Source organism: Oncorhynchus mykiss, chromosome 4 (assembly GCF_057628025.1).
Source record: "Oncorhynchus mykiss isolate SJ-2025 chromosome 4, ASM5762802v1, whole genome shotgun sequence".
Classification (NCBI taxonomy): domain Eukaryota; kingdom Metazoa; phylum Chordata; class Actinopteri; order Salmoniformes; family Salmonidae; genus Oncorhynchus; species Oncorhynchus mykiss.
The window spans coordinates 53,814,448-53,841,376 of NC_143025.1; the positions used below are offsets into that span (position 1 = coordinate 53,814,448).

The 26,929-nt window shown below is 42.1% G+C and overlaps 2 protein-coding genes across 2 annotated transcripts; both read right to left on the reverse strand.

Moving 5' to 3' along the window:
• Positions 1-1,980: 1,980 nt before the first annotated feature.
• LOC118964401 (uncharacterized) lies at positions 1,981-6,253 on the reverse strand. Its single transcript, XM_036975448.2, has 2 exons — positions 5,685-6,253; positions 1,981-3,916 (listed from the first exon to the last, which is right to left on the reverse strand). The coding sequence occupies exon 2, from the start codon at positions 3,043-3,045 to the stop codon at positions 2,044-2,046; it is 1,002 nt and encodes a 333-aa protein (XP_036831343.2). The 5' UTR covers positions 3,046-3,916; positions 5,685-6,253; the 3' UTR covers positions 1,981-2,043.
• A 12,760-nt stretch (positions 6,254-19,013) lies between these two features.
• On the reverse strand, positions 19,014-26,710 carry LOC110521942 (uncharacterized). The gene is made up of 2 exons (XM_021599918.3): positions 26,260-26,710; positions 19,014-21,057 (listed from the first exon to the last, which is right to left on the reverse strand). The coding sequence occupies exons 1-2, from the start codon at positions 26,450-26,452 to the stop codon at positions 20,231-20,233; spliced, it is 1,020 nt and encodes a 339-aa protein (XP_021455593.3). The 5' UTR covers positions 26,453-26,710; the 3' UTR covers positions 19,014-20,230.
• Between the last annotated feature and the right edge of the window lie 219 nt (positions 26,711-26,929).

Genomic DNA, 26,929 nt, shown 5'->3' on the forward strand with positions numbered 1-26,929 from the left:
TCAAGGATGGCCTTCAAGACTTCGAGAACCACTGGTCCAAGTATACCACAAAACTTGAGGTAAAACTCAGCCGGCAGCCCATCCATCCCAGGCACCTTCCCTTTTCCCATCCTCCTAAGAGCGCTCTCAACCTCTTCTAGTGAGATCTGGGCCTCCATCACGTCTCTAATGTCCTCTGGCAACCGCCGGGACAAGTGTTCTAAAAACACATTTCCCTGCTCTACATCTATTTCCCTTTCCTTAAATAAACCTTGGAAATGATCAGTTGTCACCCTGACCATTTCCTCTGGTTTACTTACTATACTACCATTTTCTTCCCTAACTCCCTTCATTACCTTCCTACTCTGTCTGGCCCTAACCGACTTAAAGAACATAGCGGAACAAGTCTCATTATGTTCTAGAAAGCCACTATGCGCACGCTCCAGGAAAGCTCGAGCCTTCTGCTCCTGCAGCTCCCTGAGCTGCGCCTTTAGGGCTGCGAATCTCTCCCAGTCAATCGACCCGCCGAGGTTGCCTGCCTCGTACTCGAGTTCAATTAACCTTTGGATACGATCCACCTCCCTCCTTTCCTCCCTTTTTTTCCTTCTACAATATCCTATTATAAAAGCCCTTATCCTCCCCTTGACTAAATCCCACCACTCTAACACCCCCTCGCACATGGACCGGAGGCCGTCAAGCCTCCGAAAGAAACAAAAAAATGCATCAACGAAAGCCTGCTCCTCCAGTATATCCCGATCTAACTTCCAGTACCCCCTACCGAAGAGGCAGACTGGCGACCCCACCTGCAGGAACACCCCGTCGTGATCCGTGAAGAAAACAGGCAACAGCCGCCCAGACAACTGACCCAAAGACCTGGATACAAAAATGTAGTCGAGCCTCCGCGCAACCCCCCTGGAGTTGCGCCATGTAGGACCGACCATTGCCGGAGTAGTGTGCAGGCCACCATCAACCAGACCATGGCAAGCCATTAGCCCAGAGATGGCACCTGCACTGCTATCACCGCCTAACCCTAAATCTATATTAAAGTCTCCTCCTATCACCAAGTGCCTGTTTGTAACACACAGGGGCGCCAGACAGTCCACCATCTCCCTCCTGTCTGCCGCCACCTGTGGCCCATACACCCCAATTAACCTATATCTAGCTTCTCTAAACTTAACATCTATCCCCAAAACTCTACCCTGCATTATTACAAAAGTGTTCTCTACTTTAACCTCTCTATGCCCACACAAAATCCCTACTCCTGTTGAGTGCACCCCTCCTATGCCCCAAAAAGATTCCCCCTTATCCCACTCCCTCTTAAATCTACACACATCCCCACCATCCCTCAGGTGAGCCTCCTGTAAAAAACAGAAATCAAACCCCACACCCTCTAAATAACAAAAAACCGCCCTCCTTTTAACATTATCCCTTAACCCCCTAACATTTAGACTAAAAAAAGAAACAGAACTATTCATTTAATTATTTACAACAAATAAAAAACCCAAAACCCAAAGAGAAACCAGGAGACTCACCCGATGCTCCCCTGGTCCATCTCCACCGGCGGGGACGTCCTCTCCTCTCCTGACGCCCCCCCGTCCTCCATCCCAACCCATGATCCAGGCAGTGTGTTGGGTCCTCCCTCCCCACCCACCATCCCCCCCTCCCTGTTTGCCTCGGGGCTGCATATAGGGGACCCCATCTCCCCAAACAGGAGTTGGGATCCCTCTAGCAAACAACCCACCGACCCCTCACTGGAGTCATCCACTAAAATGCAAGGGGCTGAGGCAAACCGGGAGGACAAATTACCCCCCCCCCCCCCCCCCGCCACTCTCTTAACTCCCCCCTCCCCCTCCACACCCCCCTCCCTCTCACTTCCTGCCAAGCTCCCCCTCTTTATCCCTTTCTTCTTTGGTGAAGGAGGTAGCGGGGAGACACAACGTCCCATCCCCACTAACCCCTCCACCAAATCCCTCATTTCGACCTCGAGGAAGCCTGGCAGGCTGTCCCCCCACTCCTTCCCCCCATCTCCCCCCCCTCCCACCTCCACTCCTCCCTCCTTCTCCGTCACTGTCCCCGTTCCCTCTTCCACTCCTTCTCGTACCACTGTCCCCTTCTCCCTCTTCTCAGCTCCTCCACCTTCTTCCGTCCCCTTTTTCTTCTCTCCTTCTGTTCCATTCTTTTCTTCTCCTCGCCTCTTTCTTCCCACCTCATCTTTCTTCCCATCTTCTTCCTGCGCCGTCTTTTCCCCTGTGCCATCCATGCAATCCGCACGCGTCCTTTCTTTCCTCCCCCCATCCCCCCCTCCCCCCCCCCCCCAGCTGCAGATGCGTATGACCTGTGACGAGCCGGGCAATCACGCCACAGGTGTGCTCTTGAGCCACACCCGTTGCAAGCCTTGGGCTCGTCACACTCCTTGGCCTCGTGCTCTTCCGACCCACAAAAACAACATTTCTTGGCGCTGCACGAGGCCAGGATATGGCCGTAGGCCATACAACGCCTGCAGAACGGGGGCTGACGTGCATAGTAGAGTGTTCCCCTGTCAGCCCCCAGGGAGAACATCGCTGGAGGATGGAGGTAGCCATCCACACTCTTCTTGGACTCCCTGAGTAACGCCTGGAACCCTCTCCTCCCGTTCCAGAAACCCAGGGAGTCCCTGAGGTACCTCGCTGAGGAGACATTGTCCATGTATCTCCCCAGAAAGGCCCTCACTTCTTCATCCTTCACGTGCGGATTGTACATGTTTACGGTGACCACCCTGAAGTTGTTCTTTGCCAGGCTGGTCACCGCATAATGGCACAGGGGTCCTTTTCTTTCCGCTTCCTTTGCCATCTTCAATACATCATCATGTTTCTCTTGCTTGTGAAACGTCACATCAAAACCCTTTTCATTTGGGTTGCCTTGAAGGCAGAGTACTTCCTTCACCTCTATCCTGAGGCATCCCATCAATATGGTCCTTCCAAAAGTTTCCCTGCCCCAAGGTTCCATCTCCTTTTCAGTCCATGAAAATCTTACGGTATTTGCTATACCAATCCCCGGAACCGACCAGGTTTGCTTGTTTGTATTCATTTTTCTTCAAAAAAAAGCTCTCTTCAGAAAGAAGCTTCAACCTGAAATGAAAACATTTTAAACCAAAAAGGTGGAGCAACTAAAGGTGTTGACTAGTTAGAAACAGTTGTTCTACTGTCAAAATTGACAAAGTGTAAATCGGATAATTTTGGTCATAAAGTGGGTCTCGTCTAAAATGAAGTTTGGAACATCTGTGCGTCACAATGGGTAAATGAAGGTTGGGTTTTGATTTGACGATGTCTATTGACATCTATCAAAACAACTGGAGCACTGGGCCAGACACTCTTAAATAGAACCTGGACCAGCACAGGTGTAACACACACTGACTAACTAGGTGACACCAATCAGTGCACGGAAGACACATTCAGTTGAACAACTGACTAGGTATCCCCGTTTCCTACGTGCTAAAGTCCACCCTCACACCTTAAGACAACAAATATATCCTATATTTTTGTTGGATGAGTTTGCTTTCCACCAACAGAAAACAACTTCCACTCCACATTATAATCAACTACAATGCTTCACCTTCTACAATATAAAACTCACTAGCTTCTAGGAAACTCGTCTTCCTAAGAACTAGAACTCCTGTGTGTTCTCTGGTGTGATTTCAGGGTTTGTAGCCGAATAAAACACTTCCCACATTGATCACAGCTATAAGATTTATCTCCTGTGTGTATTCTCTGGTGTATTTTAAGTTCTGATTAATATTTGCAACGTATCCCACAGTCAGAGCAGCAATGAGATTTCTTCCCTGTGCGTCTCTGATGGTATTTCTTGAGGAGATCTGATCTGAAAAGACTTTTCTCTGCCTCGTCAGCATCATGATGTTGCTGAGGATCCACAGAGGATCCACGATAGTCCCGTCTCTCTCCTGTGTGAACAACAAAGTCAGACACATGGTTAAAGTCCCACAACAGCAGAAATCCACTGTTTATTTGAGGTAAAAGTTGATGCCCAGAGCATACCCATTAAGTTGTACAACAATTGACATCTGTTAAATGATTTGACAATTATGACAGTCAAGTCAGAAACAATCATAATTTGTCTTGTTTTCACATTAGTGGTAACTAGAAATAAGTTATTAAAGTTGTTGAAATCCTAAGCAGTGTGCCAGACAATTTTTGGTCTCCAATATAGGCCACTTTCTGTGTTTGCTAAAATTGCAGCACGAGGGCAATGCACAAACAATTTGATTGCAGAAACTCCTCCCTGCTAATGAGGAAACCGCTAGTTTGGATGTAGTATATCTGCCTGGAGCAAAAATGGTGAGCGAAGATTTTTGTTTTTCACAATGTATTCTGAATATTACAGCTCACTATCAGCGCAAGATCAGGAGTGCTACTGAAGGAAACTCACATTAAGTTCTGTGTTGCTATTTACTAATTCACCACCTTGTGGGAAAACTCGGACAGTAAAAGGCGGACAGTAAAAATAGCCTCCATTAACAGGTTGCTTATGAGTGCATTTCACATTACTTTTGGATTATAATTGTAAGGCTCACTTGAATCACCTGCTTAATATGTTTGTGTTATTGTCGCAAATCAACTGCTTTATACTTAAACACTTCAACTAGAAAAATGCTCTTTGGCTAGCTTTGCCATCAGCCTGAAACTGAGGGTTTGTACACTAAGATCACCAAAGGTTAGTGATTCATTTTATCTCTATTTCTGATTTTTGTGACTCCTCTCTTTGGCTGGAAAAATGGCTGTGTTTTTCTGTGACTTGGCTCTGACCTAACATAATCGTTTGTTGTGCTTTCGTCGTAAGGCCTTTTTGAAATAGGACACTGGCTGGATTTACAACAAGTGTCTCTTTAAAATGGTGTGAAATACTTTTATGTTTGGGGAATGTTAATTATGGGATTTCTGTTTTGAATTTGGGGCCCTGCAGTTTCACTGGCTGTTGACGAGGTAGGACGCTAGCGTCCCACATACCCTAGTGAGGTTAAACTATCATTATGATATCATGGATGGCCAGTCTTCGTATTCATAATTTATTCAGGGAGTAGCCCTGAGCTGAACACAAACCTGGGTCCAGCGACTGTCAAGCCAATGCCTTATAACTGTTACGTCAAAGATGGCTAGGTTTTGAGTTACGGTTGCTTTCTCTATGAATTTGAGAGTGGTTACATTTCTCTAGCCCCCATCCCTCAGCTGATTACCAAACCACATCTCTGGGCAGCCATTTTGTTGCTGTTTAAATACTAGGTTGCCCCTTTAAAAAAGCCACACAATCAATCAACAAACCAATCTGCAGTTCAAACAATAACAAAGCTGCAATTCCACAACTCTTTTGCTAATAAGATGATGGATGGGGCAGGAGAAATGTAACTACTCTCAAATTCATAGACAGACCGACGGATGCAAGGACTGACCATCCATGATATCAACATTATAGTTTTAGCAATGTTGAGGCTATACAGTGTTGGTTTATATGGTTTGTAAACATTGGAGTAAAAAAATATTATTTGGGGTTCTCATGGGGTACAACAGTTGAACTAAGCTCATGAGGAATGTGTTATATTCTATAAGAATCCATGGCTATATATAAATAATTCCAAATATAGATTTCCTCTTTAACACCACACATCAGTTCAACAAATGCAGAGTTTGTGCCTCTGTTTTTAAGAAACTTCTTACTAGTGTTAACCAGGGCCTGTTCATCGTTAGAACTATTGGATGCCTTAAGATGCGTTTCGGAAACCGGGCACAGATATCTAGTTTCCTCCTCTTTCGATGTGACAGTCATCTCCCCCTCCTCCTCTTTCACTCCAAAAACTGCATCCTCTTTCTCTTCCTCCTCTTCTTTCACTGAAACGTATTACTCTTCTTCTTTCACTGTAACAGCCTCATCCTCTACTTCTTGTTTTACTATGATATCCTCCTCTTTCACGATAACTTCTTTCTCCTATCAGCAGACCGCCTCTTCTTTGGCAGGAGGAGAGTAGCTTAGTGACCTCATGGTCGGGGATGTTAGCTAGCTAGGCTAATGCTAACTTAATCAGCCCGCTAGCTGAATAATAACAACAATACCGTAAATATGAAATTAAATCGAATAACTAACTAGACGACAGAAGTGGGTTTACAACACAGTTGCTAATATACACTAAAGCGTCTAAAGAGTTTTATTGATTCGGCTATTTTGGCTAGCAAGCTACCGAGGTGGCTGACTAACTGTTGCTGCTGTTGAAAGAAGCGTTCCGTCCACTAGATTATATGTCACACTAACAGCATTGCCTTAAAGTCCCCACACCGCCTTCTGCTGACTGGAGTGGGTAACGCAGTTGAGTAAACTTTACATTTTATTTTCAGACAAAAAGTTAAAGGGTAGGAAGCATGAGTTTTTACTCACCAGTGTAACAACACAGTGTGGTTAAAGACTTAGTAACTTAGTTGTAGGCATGATCTGGTTTCCTATAAGTACAAACAGTTATGTTTTTGCGTTATTACATATTTCTTAACTTATTTCTGAATATCTTCTACACTATCCACAATGCAATATTTCTCAACGTTATATGGAGGATCTACTCTGTGCTACAGAGTTTGTATACTAGCTCGGTAGCTAGTGCAAGCTTGCAAACGTTAGCCACACCTCATGCTTTTTATGCACTTTATGGTTGTGTTATCTAGAGGGAACCCGTTAGCACGGTAGGCTCAGGTGACTTCTTGCCATCACGTTCCCCAGTTTCTGTGTTGTGGTTTGTGTTTTTGTGAGAGTCGGTTTCAGTATGGCTTCCTAAAATTTGCCCCAAGCAGCTGATTGGTCGGCCACATCAATGATTGGAGAGCTGACCCCACCCTCTTGCCCACAGGCAAAAGGCCTGTGGGCATACATAATCCGTAGTGTTTGTCTATTTGTCTATTTTTCTTGATCAGCAGCATGTGATCAATGACATCTGAAGATTAATTTTGTCGAACAACCACCTGATTGGTTTGGTGTTGGGCATTGCAGGCGACTGCCGGCTGACTGATCCACAAATCACCTTGCATCATAAATAACTACTCATTATTATTTATAAATCTGTCAGCCAGTAACCATTTACCCACAATGCAGCATGGATTTGATATTCTCGAACACAGTGGTTTAGAAGAAGACAAAGGCTACGCTGCTCCGCACGTTAGGGCGTGTTGAACATTGTCTATAAAAATGTGGCTGTTCTAAATTCTGTGTTGCTCAAAGCCTTGAGTAATGAACCTATTTTTGATACAACAAGCTGAAAAGTGTCAATGCTTCAGGAAGCTTTGTTTCCCCATCAATACTTTGATGTGAAGTAGACCACGGGAGTTTTGAAACTTTTTCTACCTTGGTTTACTGCTAGCACGCTAGCTGACTGACATCTGGAATCTATCTATTTTGGATGTTGGGGATTTTCCCTGCCATCATTCTGTATGTCTCTGCTCTTTTGATCTGCAGTCATGTTTTAGTAGGGTTTTGTTAGTTGGGTTCAAACTGGTCTCCGGTAGTTGGTGTTCCAGACGCAGACTTATCTATTTATGCTCGTTGGCTAAATAGCTAATGTTAGCTGGCTAAGATAACTGCATATTGCTAACATTCTTTGATATTTGGTTAGATGGCTTTATGTATTTCCAAAACTTTGATTTACTTGAATCACTCAAGTCATGAATGCAAACGATTGGTTTAATTTGAAGTTATACGTTTGAAGTTCTTTCTGTTGTAGTTTACATCACAGCGAATGGTCACAGCTGGTCCTCCATATTACATCACACCTGCCTTTGGCATTCTTCTGAATTCTGATTGGTTTTATGTAATAACTCCAACATCCAATGCCAAGAGGGTGCAAACTTTTATGGTTACTACATGATTTCATATGTGTTATTTAACACTGTTATTCTACAATGTCGACAATAGTTAAAATAAAAAACATTGAATTTGTAGCTGTACAAACAATTGCCCGGTGTTCATTATATACAGTGCCTTGCGAAAGTATTCGGCCCCCTTGAACTTTGCGACCTTTTGCCACATTTCAGGCTTCAAACATAAAGATATAAAACTGTATTTTTTTGTGAAGAATCAACAACAAGTGGGACACAATCATGAAGTGGAACGACATTTTTTGGATATTTCAAACCTTTTTAACAAATCAAAAACTGAAAAATTGGGCGTGCAAAATTATTCAGCCCCCTTAAGTTAATACTTTGTAGCGCCACCTTTTGCTGCGATTACAGCTGTAAGTCGCTTGGGGTATGTCTCTATCAGTTTTGCACATCGAGAGACTGACATTTTTTCCCATTCCTCCTTGCAAAACAGCTCGAGCTCAGTGAGGTTGGATGGAGAGCAGGTGCAGGTGCACCGGTTTGTGTCAAGAACTGCCATGCTGTTGGGTTTTTCAGCTCAACAGTTTTCCCTGAGTATCAATAATAACTCAATAGGAAGGTGTTCTTAATGTTTTGTTCACTCAGTGTAGATCAATCCCTAGCATACACTTTCATTTGTATGTGTAGTGATACTGTAAATACACAAATTATATTAATGTTATCTACAATATATTGTAATACCGTAAGCCTCCCTGCTGCAGCGGCATTTCCTCCTACAATTTTGAGCTGATTTTCTTCACTTTGTAACGAACGTTGTTGTAAGAATCGTACCAAGGCACAGTGTACGTAGAGTTCCACATGTTTAATCAAATTAAATTCATAAAAACAACAAAGAAGAATAAACGATACGTGACGTTCTGTAGAGTTCACAGGCATCAACACGAAAACAAGATTCCACAACAAACAGGTAGGAAAAGGCTGCCTAAGTGTGATCCCCAATCAGAGACAACGATAGACAGCTGCCTTTGATTGGGAACCATACCAGGCCAACATAGAAATAACAAAACTAGAATGCCCACCCTAGTCACACCCCGACCTAACCAAAATAGAGAATAAAGGATCTCTAAGGTCAGGGCATGACAACTTTAGCAATATTTTGTACCTTTGCTAATTTTCACATGAATTGTGTTTGGAATGGCACTGTTACTATAGGAGATGATGCTATCATAAAGTATTTGATGTAAGTATGTAAAAATAATTACCCATAATGCTCACTGACTGAACATTCAAAATTACCATGGCAATTATTGAAGCATTCACATGCCATCGGAAACTTGGAACCTCAGAGTGAAAATGAATGTTAGTTATTAGTGTAGAGCTTCCTACTGGTTGATTCTGATACTTCCCAAGTGGGAAACTTAAAATCACCATTACATAACGAGTTAGCGAGTCAGAAATGTCAGAATTTCCTAGTTTCGACTTGAAGGGCCTTCTATGATGTAGGGCAGGTCAGTAACCAAATTATTTTACTGTGCCCAGTCGCACAGACTTTTATGGTCACACAAGTTGCCACCGGTGGATTTAAAATGAGTAGACTAACAATTATTTACATGGCCCCAGGTACATTTGCAACCAAATTATTTTTCTGTGAGAAATCCTTAATAGTTGCACACATAGAGTAACAGTCAGCAATCGACAGTGAGCAATGGGCAAGATAAGCATAGACGGGAAGTTGACAATAGCTTATTATTAGTGTAAATAAATTGTATTTCTATGGTTGCAGTCCTCAAAGATTGAATTGCATTGAATTGAATTGATCAGATCCAATGATTTACCGCCCGTAGGGTGGGGTACCGCTAGTCATCATTATTATAATCACCATCTCAATCATTATCACCATACCATCATAGACTTATTCTTCTGTATCTGATACTCACCTGACACTACCGTAGACATGGCAGTCTGCAACTCAATACACTGCCCCTGCATGGTGTTCAGCGTCCCCTGCATGTGGTTAATCGAATGCTTGACATCGTTCAGCAGGATCTGAATCTCAAGCCTGCAAGAAATCAGGTGGTTCAACATACTGAGATGACGAGAGGCTTCAGACCATGCCCATTGGACCATCTTTAGGATTCTTTCTCACTTAACTTCTTTGGGGTACCCCCCCCTTCTTCTCAATTTCTGTCTAAACACATACCCTAATCTAACTGCCTGTAGCTCAGGCCCAGAAGCAAGGATATGCATATTCTTGGTATCATTTGAAAGGAAACACTCTGAATGTTGTGGAAATGTGAAATGAATGTAGGATAATTTAACACAATAGATCTGGTAGAAAAAAATACAAGGAAATAAACAAACATTTTCTGTTTTTTATTGTTGCTGCATCATCTTTCAAATAAAGAAGAACACCCAAACATACAGATAGGATGCTGTGGATGATTTGAATGAAGAACATAAGATGGCAACAATAGCTGAGCAAGGTTTTAGACAGATAACTTGAGCAAGCTACATGACATTGAGCATGAAGTCACCCAGGTGTCCCACACAAATGTACCTAAATGTACCCAAGTGGCTGAATTGGTGCAGTGATACATTTTAAAGGAAATAACGATATACAAAATACATACATGCTATTCTAACACCCCCCCCCCCCCCAAAAAAAAAAATATATATGTAAAAAATATTTGTAAAATAATAATAATTAAACAAATAACAAGGGTAACTATTTACACATTTTCTATTTACAATATTGTGAAGACCCTCAGTCCTCTACACAATATTGTGCTGCTGGTGCCATAGCCCATAGCAGTCTTTTTCTGCTGTTAAGCAGAGGCTTACTGAACAGGTGTGCAGGTGATGGGGAATTTCCTGTGACAAAGGGCACAACGAAGTCTCCCTACTGTGCCCTTTTTGCCCTGAGGCACATTTATGCCTGCAGAGATGAATCTGGGCAGGTGAACACCACTGGTTGAGGCAGAAGGGACAGAGGTAGAGGGGACAGAAGGTGCTACAGTGGACTTGCTGTAGCTAGCAAGCTCCTGGATGAGCAGCTCCCTGAAGGCTAGCTGTGAGATGGGGGGGGGGCTGTCCACAGCTCTTGGCCATTTCCTTCTAGAGAATGAAGGCATTCACCACAGCAATGTCAATGAAATGATAGAAACATGTCTTGTACCATTTCATGGTCTTGTGGATAACATTGTAGTATCCTATCAGTGCATCTGACAGGTCCACACCTCCCATGCCCTTGTTGTTGTCCTTCACAGCAGCTGGAATGGGGACATATTTTGTGGATAGTTGTGCACATGACCACCTCTCTGGTATCCATCCACTTTACAAAGAGCAGGCCATCTTCACTAATCCATCGCATGGAACCCCGCTCAGCCCGCTTAGGCATGTCGTTCACCTTTGTTTTTGGAAAGCCCACTGTGTTGATCCGAATGGTGCCACAAGCCCACACATCCCGCTTCCTCACCTCTGTAAACAGGGTAGGGCTTGTGTAGATGTTGTCCACAAACTGTTTGTAGCCCTTCCCCAGCAGTTGAAAATCCAATAACTCCATAACGGAATCATGAGTCCATTACCGGTAGCAAAACTGTTTTTCCCCTCATAAACAAAATAATTGCAAGTGTAGGCACACACAGAATCAGCCAAAACAAGCAGTTTGTAACCCCATTTGGTTGGTTTGTTACGCATGTATTGTTTGAGGCTAACATCCTCTCATCGATGGACAGGTTCTGGGCAGGCTGAAAATAGGTATTGCAGGCCTCAACGATGTTGGGGTAGAGAGGTTTGATTTTGCAGAGCCTATCAAACCTTGGTGTGCCTCTCTTCTTATCATTCTCCCCATCAACTTCTGGGTCACTGATGTGAAGTGCCCATGAGATAGTCAGAAACCTTTTACAAGACATGACAGTCATGGAGAAAGGCAGTTGATAGAGAGCTGATGTTTTCCAGTAGTCCCTTAGAGTTTTCAACTTCAGCAGCCCCATGTAAATGACCATTGAAAGGTAGCAGAAAAGGTCTGACATGGAAATGGTCTTCCATGCCTCTTTTTTTTCCTTAGCCCCGCACTTATTGGTGTTCGACACCAGGGAGTAAACAACTGATGAGGTGAAAAACAATTGAAAAGGTTGAAGGGGGCTGTACTTTGCAGTCGTGTCTAGTGGAGGTCCTGGCTGCCTTTTGGGTCTAAAGACTGGTGGATTTGGTTCCACATCATCTTCTAACACAGAGTGCCAATGACCCTCTGGCCCTCTGTCTGCAGGTTTCTTTCTTCCCCACCTCCTCTTCTCTGTCACTGACTTCACATCTCTAGATGGCCAGGTAGGTGTGGAGCTGGAGACAGCAGGGGTCCAGCTGGATGAACCAGCTTCACAGGGAAATGGACACCTAGACATTGGCGGCTCATAATCAGAATCACTGCCAATGTGAAAGATTTTAAAAAATCAGTAACAATACTTTCACGTATGAGCCCTGTATCAAAATGTAAAATAAACATACATATATATATATATATAGAGTACAGGGAACATAATCACTATGGTGAAGTGCTGTTCCATTCCATGTTTATGTAAAATAAATGTAAAAAATATTACACACACACACACAGTATAGCCAATGTGTACTTTACACATTTCATTACTGATGATATTTTTATATGTTGCAAATAAAATAAGAAAATCTGAAAAAATATCTCAAATTAATAATATTTGATATTATTAATTTCAAACAACAACATTAGCTTTGGAACTTACCAGTCCAGCATGGCATCCTCGCCATGCAGAAACATGTCTTCCGCCTGGGCATCAAAACTAGCTTCACTGAAAGATTCATCTTCCTGAAGCAACTCGGTCTCACTTCTCTATCAATTTCCTCTATAATTTGGGTTAAATCTGTATTCCTAGACTTTGTTTTAGCTTTCCCTGATTTATTCGCCCTAATTTAAATATATAAACTTGCTGAAAATGCTATTGACTATGTACTGCTATGCGTAACACTCGTGGCTCCGTCAAGTAGGATTTGCAATGGCGAATGAACCTCTTTTAGTCAGAGTTTACGACAAAGGCTATTCTTCGAATGTATAAGCATTACATATTGCCGTGTACCTCAGCTCATTCGCTATCTTCCAAGCTAGATTTCAAGATGATCAGTGGCCATTGGGCCAAAATACAGTCAATCAACGATAAACCAGTCCTACCATTGGTGCGCAATGAGGTCATTGATTGGTGTCTTCAAATCGGTTTGTTTCGGTCAATATGTCCCGGGAAAAGAAACATCAAGTATGGTTGTGTTAGTAACAACCAGAGGATTGCAATGAAACCAACCATGACTGGATAAATGTTTGTTTAGTGTGTGTAATTACCACGAACGCTTCGTCACGAAGCAAGCGGTTTACAAATGTTTTGTGTTAGGCTATAAAAATGGATATTATCAAACAAAACGAACATTCACTGTGTAGTTAGGACACTTGGCATTGCCAAGATCTTATTTATTTTATTGTTATTTCTGACTTTAGTGACGCTAATGCTTGGTTGGAAAATGCTAGTGATACTTGTGTGTGGGGGGAGCTGTCCTCAGAAAATTGCATGGTTTGCTTTCACAGTAAAGCCTTTTTGAAATCTGACACAGCGGCTGGATTAATAAGACGTTAATTTTTAATGACGTAAGGTACATGTATTTACAAGAATGTTTACTATAACAAATGGTGTATTTAGAATCTTAGCGCTCTGCAGTTTCACCGGATGTTGGCCTGGTGGGACATTAGCGTCTCACCTACCCTAGAGAGGCTAAACTAGATGATAGGAACACTGTGGACAATTTTCAGCAAGTTGCAACCAGGAAATATAGAAATAAACACTTTTCCATGAACAAGGTCTAAATCATGTTTGATTCACTCTGTAAGTAAAACATTTTGCAGTGCTGTTTAATCTAGATGAAAGGAACACTGAACAATTTTCAGCAAGTTGCAATCATGAAATACATAAATAAACACTTTTCCATAAACAAGGTCTAAATCATGTTTGATGCACTCTGTAGGTAATTTCTTTGCAGTACTGTTTAAACCAGATGATAGGAACACTGTGGACAATTTTTAGCAAGCTGTAAAAATGAAATACAGAAATAAACACTTTTCCATAAACAAGGTCTAAATCATGTATGATGCACTCTGGATATAATTTTTTGCAGAACTGTTTAAACTAGATGAAAGGAACATGGTGGACAATTTTCAGCAATTTGCAACCATGAAATACAGAATTAAACACGTTGCAACATTGAAATACAGAAATAAACACTTCCATAAATAAGGTATTTCTGTTTTTTATATTTAATAAATGTGACATTTTTTCTCCAAACCTATTTTCTCTTTGTCATTATGGAGTATTGTGTGTAGACTGATGAGGATTTTTATTTATTTAATCCATTATAGAATAAGGCTGTAACATAACAAAATGTGGAAAGACTTAAGTGGCAAAATAAGGGGTTAAAGACATGTATCTCGCAGATATTTGACAGACACTTCAGAACATACTTCCGTTAGGTGTTTGGGGGGACTGTTGTTCCATGTTGTGAATGTTATGCAATGTGTTCGTATGGGTTATAGCAGTATGGCCAAATAATGTTTTAAATAAAATAACTTTGGAATATTTCTTTATTGATACTTCCATGTGTCTTACAGTTGAAAATTATCCTTGGTATAACCTTCTTAAAACAGTTCCATATAGCTTAGAAGAACTTCCCCCTCAGACAGGGCTTAGACTGTAAAACTATCTTTTGATCTTATGATCGGTGGGACAAGGACATCCAACCCGGCCAAACCCTCCCCTATCCTGGACGATGCTGGGCAAATTGTATGCCGCCTCATGAGTCTCCCGGTTGCGGCCTGCTGCGACACAGTCCGGGATCAAACCCGGATCTGTAGTGCGATGCAGAGCTGCGCCACTCGGGAGGCTGTTGATACATAGCACTACCTATTATGCTTGTTAGCGCCACGCGGGAGACTGTTGATAGCTAGCACTACCTATTATGCTTGCTAGCACCACTCGGGAGGCTGTTGATACCTACACTACCTATTATGCTTGCTAGCACCACATGAGAAGCTGTTGATACCTAGCACTACCTATTATGCTTGCCAGCACCACATGAGAGGCTGTTGATACCTAGCACTACCTATTATAATTGCTAGCACCAATCGGGAGGCTGTTGATACCTACTAACACTACCTATTATGGTGGGTGGGTGGGTGGGTCGGGTGGTCGGCCATTCTACTGCCAATGTTAGGCTCTGGAGATTGCATGGCTGTGTGCTCGATTTTATACACCTGTCAGCAATGGGTGTGGCTGAAATAGCCGAATGTAAACTTAAGCTAACAACAAAATGTATTGGTTCTGCAATGTTGAAAATCATAAGGTATGGAGACCATCAATTTCAACTTATTTTAGAAGAAATAGGTCGTTATTTAAGAAAAGTTAAACGGTGCCAATATGTTTATCTGCAACTGTATCCAATCAAATTAATTTAGCAATATCCAAATCATATATCAAATCCAATTCAAGCGGCAGTTTGGTACTCGGTCGAAAGCCTTGGCCAGGTCGATGAAGACGGCTGCACAGTACTGTCTTTTATCGATGACGGTTATGAAATCGTTTAGGACCTTGAGCGTGGCTGAGGTGCACCCATGACCAGTTTGGAAACCAGATTGCATAGCGAAGAAGGTACAGTGGGATTCAAAATGGTCGGTGATCGGTTTGTTCACTTGGCTTACGAAGATTTTAGAAGGGCAGGGCAGGATGGATATAGGTCTGTAACAGTTTGGGTCTAGAGTGTCACCCCCTTTGAAGTGGGGGATGACCGCAACAGCTTTCCAATCTTTGGGGATCTCAGACGATACGAAAGAGGTTGAACAGGCTAGTAATAGGCTAGTAATAGGGGTTGCAACAATTGCGGCGGATCATTTTAGAAAGAGAGGGTCATGATTGTCTAGCCCAGCTGATTTGTAGGGTCCAGATTTTGCAGCTCTTTCAGAATATCAGCTATCTGGAATTGGATGAAGGGGAAGCCGGAGGGAGGGGGGGGGGCTTGGGCAAGTTGCTGCAGGGGGTGCAGAGCTGTTGACCGGGGTAGGGGTAGCCAGGTGGAAAGCAAGCTCAGCCTTAGAAAAATGCTTATTGAAATTCTCGATAATTGTAGATTTATCGGTGGTGACAGTGTTTCCTAGCCTCAGTGCAGTGGGCAGCTGGGAGGAGGTGCTCTTATTCTCCATGGACGTTACAGTGTCCCAGAACCTTTTGGAGTTTGTCTTACAGGATGTAAATTTCAGTTTGAAAAAGCTAGACTTTGCTTTCCTAACTGCCAGTGTATATTTGTTCCTAACTTCCCTGAAAAGTTGCATATTGCAGGGGCTATTCGATGCTAATGCAGTACGCCACAGGATGTTTTTGTGCTTTTCAAGGGCAGTTAGGTCTGGAGTGAACCAAGGATTTTTTGAATGGGGCATGCTTATTTAAGATGGTGAGGAAAACACTTTTAAAGAATAACCAAGCATCCTCTACTGACGGAATGAGGTCAATATCTTTCCAGGATACCCAGGCCAGGTCGATTAGAAAGAACTTGACCGCGGACCCATTACTGATGCAGGCAATGAGGCAGCGAACGCTGAGATCCTGGTTGAAGACAGCAGAGGTGTATTTAGAGGACAGCTTGGTCAGGATGATATCTATGAGGGTGCCTGAGTTTACGGATTTGGGGTTGTACCTGGTAGGTTCCATGATAATTTGGGTGAGATTGAGGGCATCTATCTTAGATTGTAGGACGGCCGGGGTGTTAAGCATATCCCAGTTTAGGTCACCTAACATTACAAACTCTGAAGATAAATGGGGGGCAATTAATTCACATATGGTGTTCAGGGCGCAGCTGGGGTCTGAGGGGGTTCTGTACCAAGCGGCAACAGTGAGAGACTTATTTCTGGAAAGGTGAATTTTTAAAAGTAGAAGCTCGAACTGTTTGGGCACAGACCTGGACAGCAAGACAGAACTCTGCAGGCTGTCTCTGCAGTAGACTGCAACTCCACCCCCTTTGGCAGTTCTGTCTTGGCAGAAAATGTTATAGTTAGGGATGGAAACACATACATAAAGGCACTTTTCAGCTGTGATTTTAGCACTCAGAATCCAGAATGGATGTGACAATGGGGCCAGCACAGGATGTAATACACAATTACAACAATCTACATTTTGTTCTTCTTGACTTGTTATCTGGTAAACTGCTACTATGTGTCAAGAAAATTGCCCCAATTAGGGGTTAGCTTACTCCGGTAAAAAAAAGTAAAAGAGACTAGTCAGTGGTAGAATTTAGTTGCCACTTTATTGGCCCAAACACCTATAGACCCACAAGGTTGAGGTTACTCATGGACAGTAATTAGTAATACATTATTTTTTTGCATTGATGCATTGTGTCTTCTAACTGTCGAAGAATAGGATCCGAAGTGTTAGGAAATATCTGTTCCCATATATACAAAGGAGGATGTCTCCTCATACCTCTGGCACTTTAGTCAGACTGCCAGACTGTTCACCACAGAGCCAATCAGGAGAGAATACATACAGGTCAATGGTGCCAATTGAAAGTCAAGGGGTGTGTCTGTGCCTTTTGGATTACTCTCTCTTTACAGAGAACCCCTGTGGTTCAAGTCTGCTCTGCGCATGTCTGAAAGTGACAGAGGCAGCAGCCAAGAGAGTTTTTCACAGTATGTCATAAAAAAGTATTACACTTATGAATATATGTAAATATGCTAATATGTCTTAGATCCAGTACAATGGAATAACTAAGATCTGAATTTGAATGCAGCGTGTTCCGATTCCTCCTTCTTTCTGCCCAGCAGGGTCAACCAAAAAGACTTGGCCTGATGGTTCATGGAGATACTGGGGAAGCAATATAGAAATGTATTGATCCCTTAAAATGATTTTACTATTAAATGACCCATATCACAACCCTCATACCTCTTCACAGAAATTTACCTAAATCAATTTTGGAAAAAGGATTTTACTCACAAAAGACGTAGGAATTTATTTTCCCAGTTAGAAATAGTAGGAATGTATTTCCCCAGTTAGAAATAGTAGGAATTTATTTTCCCAGTTAGAAATAGTAGGAATTTATTTTCCCAGTTAGAAATAGTAGGAATTTATTTTCTCAGTTAGAAATAGTAGGCCATGCATCAAATAACTATTTTCATCAGAAAAACGAACCCTCAAATGCAATATTGCATTTTGTAAGTTGTCTGCAGGTGGCTTGTTGTGAATGCACTCAAATATCAAGTCATTATCAGGTTATGTAAACTGAGTTCTAATACTCAACGTAGAAGGATTTGTCTTAATGTACAGTATATGAAAGTGATGCTATGAAAAGGATTCTATCTCAATATCAAACTCACTGTGACTGACAAATCACTGCCTATTACTATGATTAAAAAGAGCATATGAAACATTGTTTTTCATGAGGCCTACCTGTTCGCCTTCCTTTAAGCACCTCTGTTCAAACACCTCTCCTGTCCTTGATACATACCACATACAGCCATTTGCGGATCTTTTCAGTGTCCATGTGAAAGATAGTTATTGCGAGGATGGAACATTTGTTTGCTTAAAAAATTATAATTTAACACCCATGTAAAATGAAGGCCTGCAAAGCTTACAGATTTAAGTCTAATAGCATGATATGAATCAGAGTGTGCGTTATGAAGGTATAGTCAGTGGACATTCTGAACCTTGTTTGAGGTCAGTAGGTCACATGACCAAGGAAATTCTTTATTGAAATTCTACATTTTGAAAAATTAATGTAAAACCATGTGAGATAAAAAAAAAAAATGGACAAACTAAAGGGTGTGCAATGTGCGTCTATGCCATCCGGTTAGCTACAACCAGTTTTGAACGTGTTTGGAGTAATGGTTAAAAAGCTATTGAAATTTGAACATTTTTATTTGTCACTATGTTGACAGTCCCTAACTGCAGTTGGTGGACGTCAGGAAAACTAAAGGCGAATATCCGTCAAATATCCAACCTGAAACTGTCTTTACCTCGGTTCTACTGAGGTGGCCGATTAGCTGTTACTGTTGAAGAAGCGTCCCGTCCACTCAGGCAGCATCGACTGAAAAATGCACATCGCCATCTGCTGACTGGAGTGGGTAATGCAGTTCAGGGAAAAAAGTTTCACTTTCAACCATTGTTTTCATTTAATGAATATTATATAACATTATATGAAACGGACATAGAGGGAAACATACATTGATTAAAGCAAATTCAAAGTGATAATTTGAAAAATTTAAAGTTTACAAACCAATTACAAGCACATACACACACCAGTCCACTATGTGTGCTGAGTAGAAGGATTTGACTAAAGCAACATAATTTAATCCGTTTTAGAATGAGGCTGTAAGTAACAAAATGTGAAAAAATTCAAGGGGTCTGAATACTTTCCAAAGGCACTGTATCAACTGTTTATTAACTATTTATTTTTGAACTGTATTTATGAAATGTATTTATTTATGTATGAACGGTATCCTTGACCAGGGCATACCCCCAACATGTAGCGTCCTCCGACCAGGGCATACCACCAACACGTATCGTACTCTGACCAGGGCATACCACCAACATGTAGTGTCCTCTGACCAGGGCATACCACCAACACGTAGTGTCCTCCGACCAGTGCATACCACCAACATACAGTGTCCTCCGACCAGGGCATACCATCGACACGTAGCGTCCTCCGACCAGGACATACCACCAACACGTATCGTACTCTGACCAGGGCATACCACCAACACGTAGTGTCCTCCGACCAGGACATACCACCAACACGTAGCGTCCTCCGACCAGGACCCGTTGGCAGGCATACTATAACGTCTGGTAAAATATCTTAGTCTGGGGAGGATGGATGGGATGTACTGTAATGGGTCTGTCATGTAGCTTCAATCATTTGATCATAAACTAGGTTAAATTAACTGAAGGGGGGGCATGATAAATACAAAGAAACAAACAGGAAACTAGCCACAATCAACCAGAATATCAGAATTCACCAACTCATCAAGACAGTCATATTTGTCATCAGAAGTTCTGAGAAACACGTCCATTCCTCTGTGACCAGGTATCTCACCAAATCCCCGAAGTGACCAAGACACTAGGGAGTGTAATTTGAGAGGATTCTGACATTCATTCCATGTGGTGAGGAAAAACTAAAGATTAAAATAAAGTTGACTTCAATCAGGAAAGATAATGAGTGTGAATAACAACCCCTCCAACACAAACACACTTTTTTCTAAATGTCCAATATAGAATGCTCTGCGCAAGTACTATATAAAAACCTCACGATGCAGTGTTCTACTACCCAGGTCTGGTGTTGGAGGTCATTCCACAATCTGTGTTCTACTACCCAGGACTGGTGTTGGCAGTCATTCCACAATCTGGATGTATGTTATTATGTTTATTCAGATCTCTTAAATCAGAATATCTCTTCCCGCACTGATCACAGCTATAAGGCTTCTCTCCTGTGTGGGTTCTCTGGTGTGATTTCAGGTGACCTGACTGAGTAAAGCTTTTCCCACACCGATCACAGGTATAGGGCTTCTGTCCTGTGTGTGTTCTCTGGTGTGATATCAGGTTGTTTGACTGAGTAAAACTCTTCCCACATTGATCACAGCTATAAGGTTGCTCTCCTGTGTGTGTTCTCTGGTGTAGGAGTAGTTCCCTTGAAGTGATAAAGCTCATTCCGCAGTCAGAGCAGTGGTAAGGCTTCTCTCCTGTGTGTATTCTCTTGTGTGCAGTCAGGTTAGCTGAGGTAGCAAAACTTTTCCCACATTGATCACAGCCATATGGTTTCTCTCCTGTGTGAATTCTTAGGTGTGATTTCAATGAATATGATCGAGAGAAACTCATTCCACACTGAGAGCAGCTATAAGGTTTCTCTCCTGTATGGATTCTCTGGTGTATTGTAAGTTCTGATGAAGAAGAGCATCTCTTTCCACATTGATCACAGTTGTAAGATTTCTCTCCTGTGTGAATTCTCTGGTGTACTTTTAGTGAATCAGATCTTGAGTAACTCTTCCCACAGTCAGAGCAGCAGTGAGGTTTCTTCCCCGTGGGTTTCCGCTGGTGTTCCTTGAGGTGTTCTGATTTGGAGAGACTCTTCTCTGCGTCGTCAGCATCATGATGTTGTTGAGGCTCCCCAGAAGATCCACGATAGTCAAGTCTCTCTCCTGTGTGAACATCAACGTCAGATAGTCAATAGAGTGAATGTTAAATGTTTTTACACACTTTGACAATTGTCTTCTAAGTCTGTTTTTGGTCCACCAGCCAATGCGGCAGGTAGATGAAACCCCCCCACAAAAGACAAATAAGCTTTGTAATGTTTCTAAACCCAGAAATGTATTAGTAGTAAGAAGTAATGTGGGATATTTGCTCCATGTAATGTTTTTTTGACCCGTCTCTTTTAACCAATGTGTTAAAATAATTAATTTAGATACAATAGTAATGATGAACAGTAGTACAACTGAACATCAAGAATCACCAAAGTGCCTCCATAACACATCACTACACACCACACTGTCCTGACAGATAAACTGCTGATCATTACCCACCACACTGTCCTGACAGATAAACTGCTGATCACTACTCACCACACTGTCCTGACAGATAAACTGCTCATCATTACCCACCACACTGTCCTGACAGATAAACTGCTGATCACTACCCACCACACTATCCTGACAGATAAACTGCTGATCACTACCCACCACACTGTCCTGACAGATAAACTGCTGAGTTTATGGCTCTACACTGACATTTATTACAAGAAGTACATGTGCTCCTAAGTTTATATTCAGGAGCACATTAATATATTCATTACAAGGAGTAAATGTGCTCCTAAGTTAAGAATGCACAAATACATTTAGGAGCACAAGTATTGGAGTGTTTTAGAAGGTTTTGTGAGTGTTCCATGTTCAATGAAAGTATTGGAGCCATTAGGGCCGTTACCGTGGTAACAGGGCGCTGGGTGTCTGTGATGTGTTATTTTGATTTCCCACTTGTCTTCTGGGCAAAACACGCCCACTGAAGCTGAAGTGCTGTGATTGGTTACTCACAGCTAGTCTCGATAATACACCTGATTGGCTAGCTGAAGAGAGCACCAGGCTCCATGATATAGCTTGCTTGCTAGGTGCGTTAATGCCATAGAGAATGATAAAGGCCTCTAGTGGCCAAAAGAGCGTATTAGCATGGGCAGAGCCATTGAGGGCTTCCACCATTTTAATGTTGGCAACTGGGTGGGACTTCCAACTTCAATGGCTGATCCCTCCTGGTTAGACCCTGTTGGAGTCATGTCCTACCATCAGGAGGGATCAGCCAATCACGATGAAGAAAATTGACTAGTTTAAAATTGATAATTGTCCATGCGGTCACAGACTCTATAATAGCACAGATATAAAGATGAGTCCTCTATCCATCTCTATGGTTGCAGCCTTCCTACTAGAGACCACTAATAAACTCAGAGGGGTCAGGCAGACTGATTTATTTTCTCCTTGCCGACAGACACATGTCTATTATAATAAGCATTCTGCCTATGAAATACTTACTTTGGAGAGCAATGCGTTTTATAGCTTTCTTCCCCCTTAGCAATAAACACACAGATCAACACCTCCGCTGGCTCAGCTGGTTTATACGAGTCCTAAAATGCAGTTCCTTCCAACACTTATGGAAGCCAAACATCCCATCTTTCTAAGGAAAAATGTCTACCTTGAAGTTGCACACAACAGTGGCAGAATATAGTAGCAAATGCAGTAGGCCCTGTTTCATTCTGTCCACCAATACCACAGCCATTCATTGACTGATCTGAGACAGCAATGCCACTCATACAACAAACACATTTTTAATTTAACATGTAAATTATATATATATATATAAATTATATCAAACTAACAAAGCATTGACACATTGACATTTAAAAACGTAATAGGATCAATTTATTTTGCAATGTCACATGAATCATGAAATACATACTGCACATTCATTATGTGGATCAATCAACTGTACAATGTTCCATTAGTGCCAAAATAAATGCTTAGAGGTATTTACACAGACTCTGCTCCCACAGGGTTCTGGAATCCCTGGCTATCTCAACTCTGACCCTAAATAAACTGCTCTGGGAGCTTCTGGTAGAAGTGCAGCATTTGTCCGTTGGGAGTGGGTCTTTTCTGTGGGTCTTTTCTGTGGGGTCTTTCATCTTGGGAAAACAAGTTAGACAAAACAGACCACTTTTGAACAACTATTAAATGGAAGAAAAATAATATGGTGACGTCAACATGACATGGATCTGAATAAATAGCCTCATATATTCATGTCAAACACGTTTAGCCTACAACTACCATGATGCTCTAGGGCCTTTATTTTGGATTTTGGGAGACTTTAGTCACTACCACAGTGTGCCAGGCTGTCAAGGGCTTTACTCACTACCACAGTGTCCCAGGTTGTCAAGGGCTTTACTCATTACCACAGTGTGCCAGGTTGTCAAGGGCTTTACTCACTACCACAATGTGCCAGGTTGTCAAGGGCTTTAGTCCGACTTTCTTCTGCTGTCTACGATGTATATCCTCCAGGTTCATGTTTACTATGTTTATTTTTTAAATATTTTTTTTCACCTTTATTTAACCAGGCAGGCATGTTGAGAACAAGTTCTCATTTACAATTGCGACCTGGCCAAGATAAAGCAAAGCAGTTCGACACATACAACGACACAGAGTTACACATGGAGTAAAACAAACATACAGTCAATAATACAGTATAAACAAGTCTATATACGATGTGAGCAAATTAGGTGAGATAAGGGAGGTAAAGGCAAAAAAAGGCCATGGTGGCAAAGTAAATACAATATAGCAAGTAAAACACTGGAATGGTAGATTTGCAATGGAAGAATGTGCAAAGTAGAAATTAAAATATTGGGGTGCAAAGGAGCAAAATAAATTAATTAATTAAATACAGTAGGGAAAGAGGTAGATGTTTGGGCTAAATTATAGGTGGGCTATGTACAGGTGCAGTAATCTGTGAGCTGCTCTGACAGTTGGTGCTTAAAGCTAGTGAGGGAGATAAGTGTTTCCAGTTTCAGAGATTCTTGTAGTTCGTTCCAGTCATTGGCAGCAGAGAACTGGAAGGAGAGGCTGCCAAAGAAAGAATTGGTTTTGGGGGTGACTAGAGAGATATACCTGCTGGAGCGTGTGCTACAGGTGGGAGATGCTATGGTGACCAGCGAGCTGAGATAAGGGGGGACTTTACCTAGCAGGGTCTTGTAGATGACATGGAGCCAGTGGGTTTGGCGACGAGTATGAAGCGAGGGCCAGCCAACGAGAGCGTACAGGTCACAATGGTGGGTAGTATATGGGGCTTTGGTGACAAAACGGATTGCACTGTGATAGACTGCATCCAATTTGTTGAGTAGGGTATTGGAGGCTATTTTGTAAATGACATCGCCAAAGTCGAGGATTGGTAGGATGGTCAGTTTTACAAGGGTATGTTTGGCAGCATGAGTGAAGGATGCTTTGTTGCGAAATAGGAAGCCAATTCTAGATTTAACTTTGGATTGGAGATGTTTGATATGGGTCTCAGGTGAGGACCAGTTCTCTAGGTACATGTCTACTATGTAGATCAGGTGAGGACCAGTTCTCTATGTACATGTCTACTATGTAGATCAGGTGAGGACCAGTCCTCCAGGTTCATGTCTACTATGTAGATCAGGTTAGGATCAGCTCTCCAGGTACATGTCTACTATGTAGATCAGGTGAGGTCTTCACTTCAAAACACAAGTCATCCATCCGTGAAGCATTGAATAGCTAGCGACTCATTGACTCTGTAACCTAGCGTTGAATAAAAAAATACCTAGCTAGCTAGCTAGCTAGTGACTCATTCACTCTATAACCTACCATTGACTAAGAAATACCTAGCTAGCTAGCGACTCATTCACTCTGTAACCTAGCGTTGAATAACAAATAGCTAGCCGGCTAGTGACTCATTCACTCTGTAACCTAGCGTTGAATAACAAATAGCTAGCTAGCTAGTGACTCATTCACTCTGTAACCTAGCGTTGAATAACAAATACCTAGCTAGATAGCTAGTGACTCATTCACTCTATAACCTAGCGTTGAATAACTAATACCTAGCTAGCGACTCATTCACTCTATAACTTAGTGTTGAATAACAAATAGCTAGCTAGCTAACTAGTGACTCATTCACTCTGTAACCTAGTGTTGAATAACTAATTCCTAGCTAGCTAGCTGGTGAATCATTCACTCTGTAACCTAGTGTTGAATAACAGCTCGTAACTAGTTTACCAAAACAGAAAATAGGACTCAGAGGATATATCAACATTATGACATTGTCTGTGTCCTATCTGAGTCCTCCATCTTCACCAGCTGATGGGGAAACCATCTGAAGTCAGTCTGGTCAGTTTCACGCTCTGATTTCAGGGGCAGCAGGCAAAGCGCTCGAAGGCAGTCTGGCAGGGCTATCGACCAGCAGCCAATCACAGCACTTTATCTTCAGTGGGGGCGTGTCTTGTCCAGAATACGAGCGGAAATCAAATTACGAGTCTGTGATTGAAAGACGAGAATCTGACGTCTCTTCACCAGCAGCAGACAGCGAGAGCAAACTCCAACATTGAAAAACAACAATGATAGCACTTTATGTAGCTAGTCTCCCCATTTGTAGAAGTCATACGTCTTTGGAAAAATAGTCAAACGTTAAGCTTGTGAATACAAACATGTTGCATGCACTTGCAGGTTGTGTTTTGCCCATAGGAACTGAATGAACGGTCATTTTGAAGTTACTTTTATTTTCAGTCAGAATAGAAGATGTTTCTGAACACTACCATGATGCTTATGGATAATCATGAATGAATTCATGATGATTGACAAAGTTAGAGGCACAAAGATCAAACACCCCCAGCTTTCTCACTCATCATTCATGGTTTTTCTTAGTCATGGGGCGATTCCACGACAGGACAGCCATGCTTTTTACATTTAAATCAGAATCAATGTTGACCGAAGTGGGCAACCCACAACTGTTTCGGTGATAGGATGAGGGATGTGGCCTGAGAAACGTAACCACTGTGGATCCAAGGACCGACCATCCATCCATCCAACATTATAGTTTTACTCTGTTTTTAGGATATAGGCTACAGTGTTTGTTTCCACATTGTTTACAAACATAGGAGTAAAACACCCTATTTTGGATTTGATGGGGGTGCGACAGTTGAACTTAGCATTTATAAGTTACTTTGTTCAACAATACATGGCATTGGTATATACAAATGAATGTAGGAAGTGCATAATGCCGTTTCAAAACCACACATCAGTTCAACAACTGCAGAGTTTGTGCCCGTTATTGAGATTAGTACGTAATGGTGTTTATCTGACCTCTCTCCTGCTCTTCTTCCTCCTCTTTCAATACGACAGTTATCGCTCCCTCCTCCTCACTATCTACTTCTATTTTTACTGTGACATCCTCCTCTTCTTTCTCCTCTTTCACGACAATGTTCAGCCCCAGAGCTTCTTTCTCCGTCCAGCAGACCTCCTCTTCTTTAACGAGTGAATAGTTTAGGGAGCTCATGGTCGGGATGCTAGCTAGCCAGAATTAGCGGCTAGTGCTAAATTAAAGAGACAGCTGATGTAGCTGACTACCAACAACAACGTAAATATTAAATCAAATGGGGCAACTGGTAGATACGAAAGAAGTGGGCTTAAAACACGGTGACTAATATCAACCGAAACAGTCTAAAGAGCTTGAATCGTTCGGCTATATTGGTTCACTAGCTGCTGATGTGTCGGACGAGCTGTTATTGTTGAAGTGTCCCGTCCACTAGATTATACGTCACACGCTGGCTGCACCGCCTAAAAAAACAAAAACAACTTTGTCATATTTTTTCCACTCATAAATTCATTATATGTACCCATTGATTATTGAAGAATATACCTTGTCTCATGAGTTTAGTTTAACTGTCGTACCTCGTCAGAACCCAAACTATAAACTACTCCGTCGGGGCGTTGGATTTGAGCGTGAAGGTAGAGAGGGGCAGTTCACCTTTCT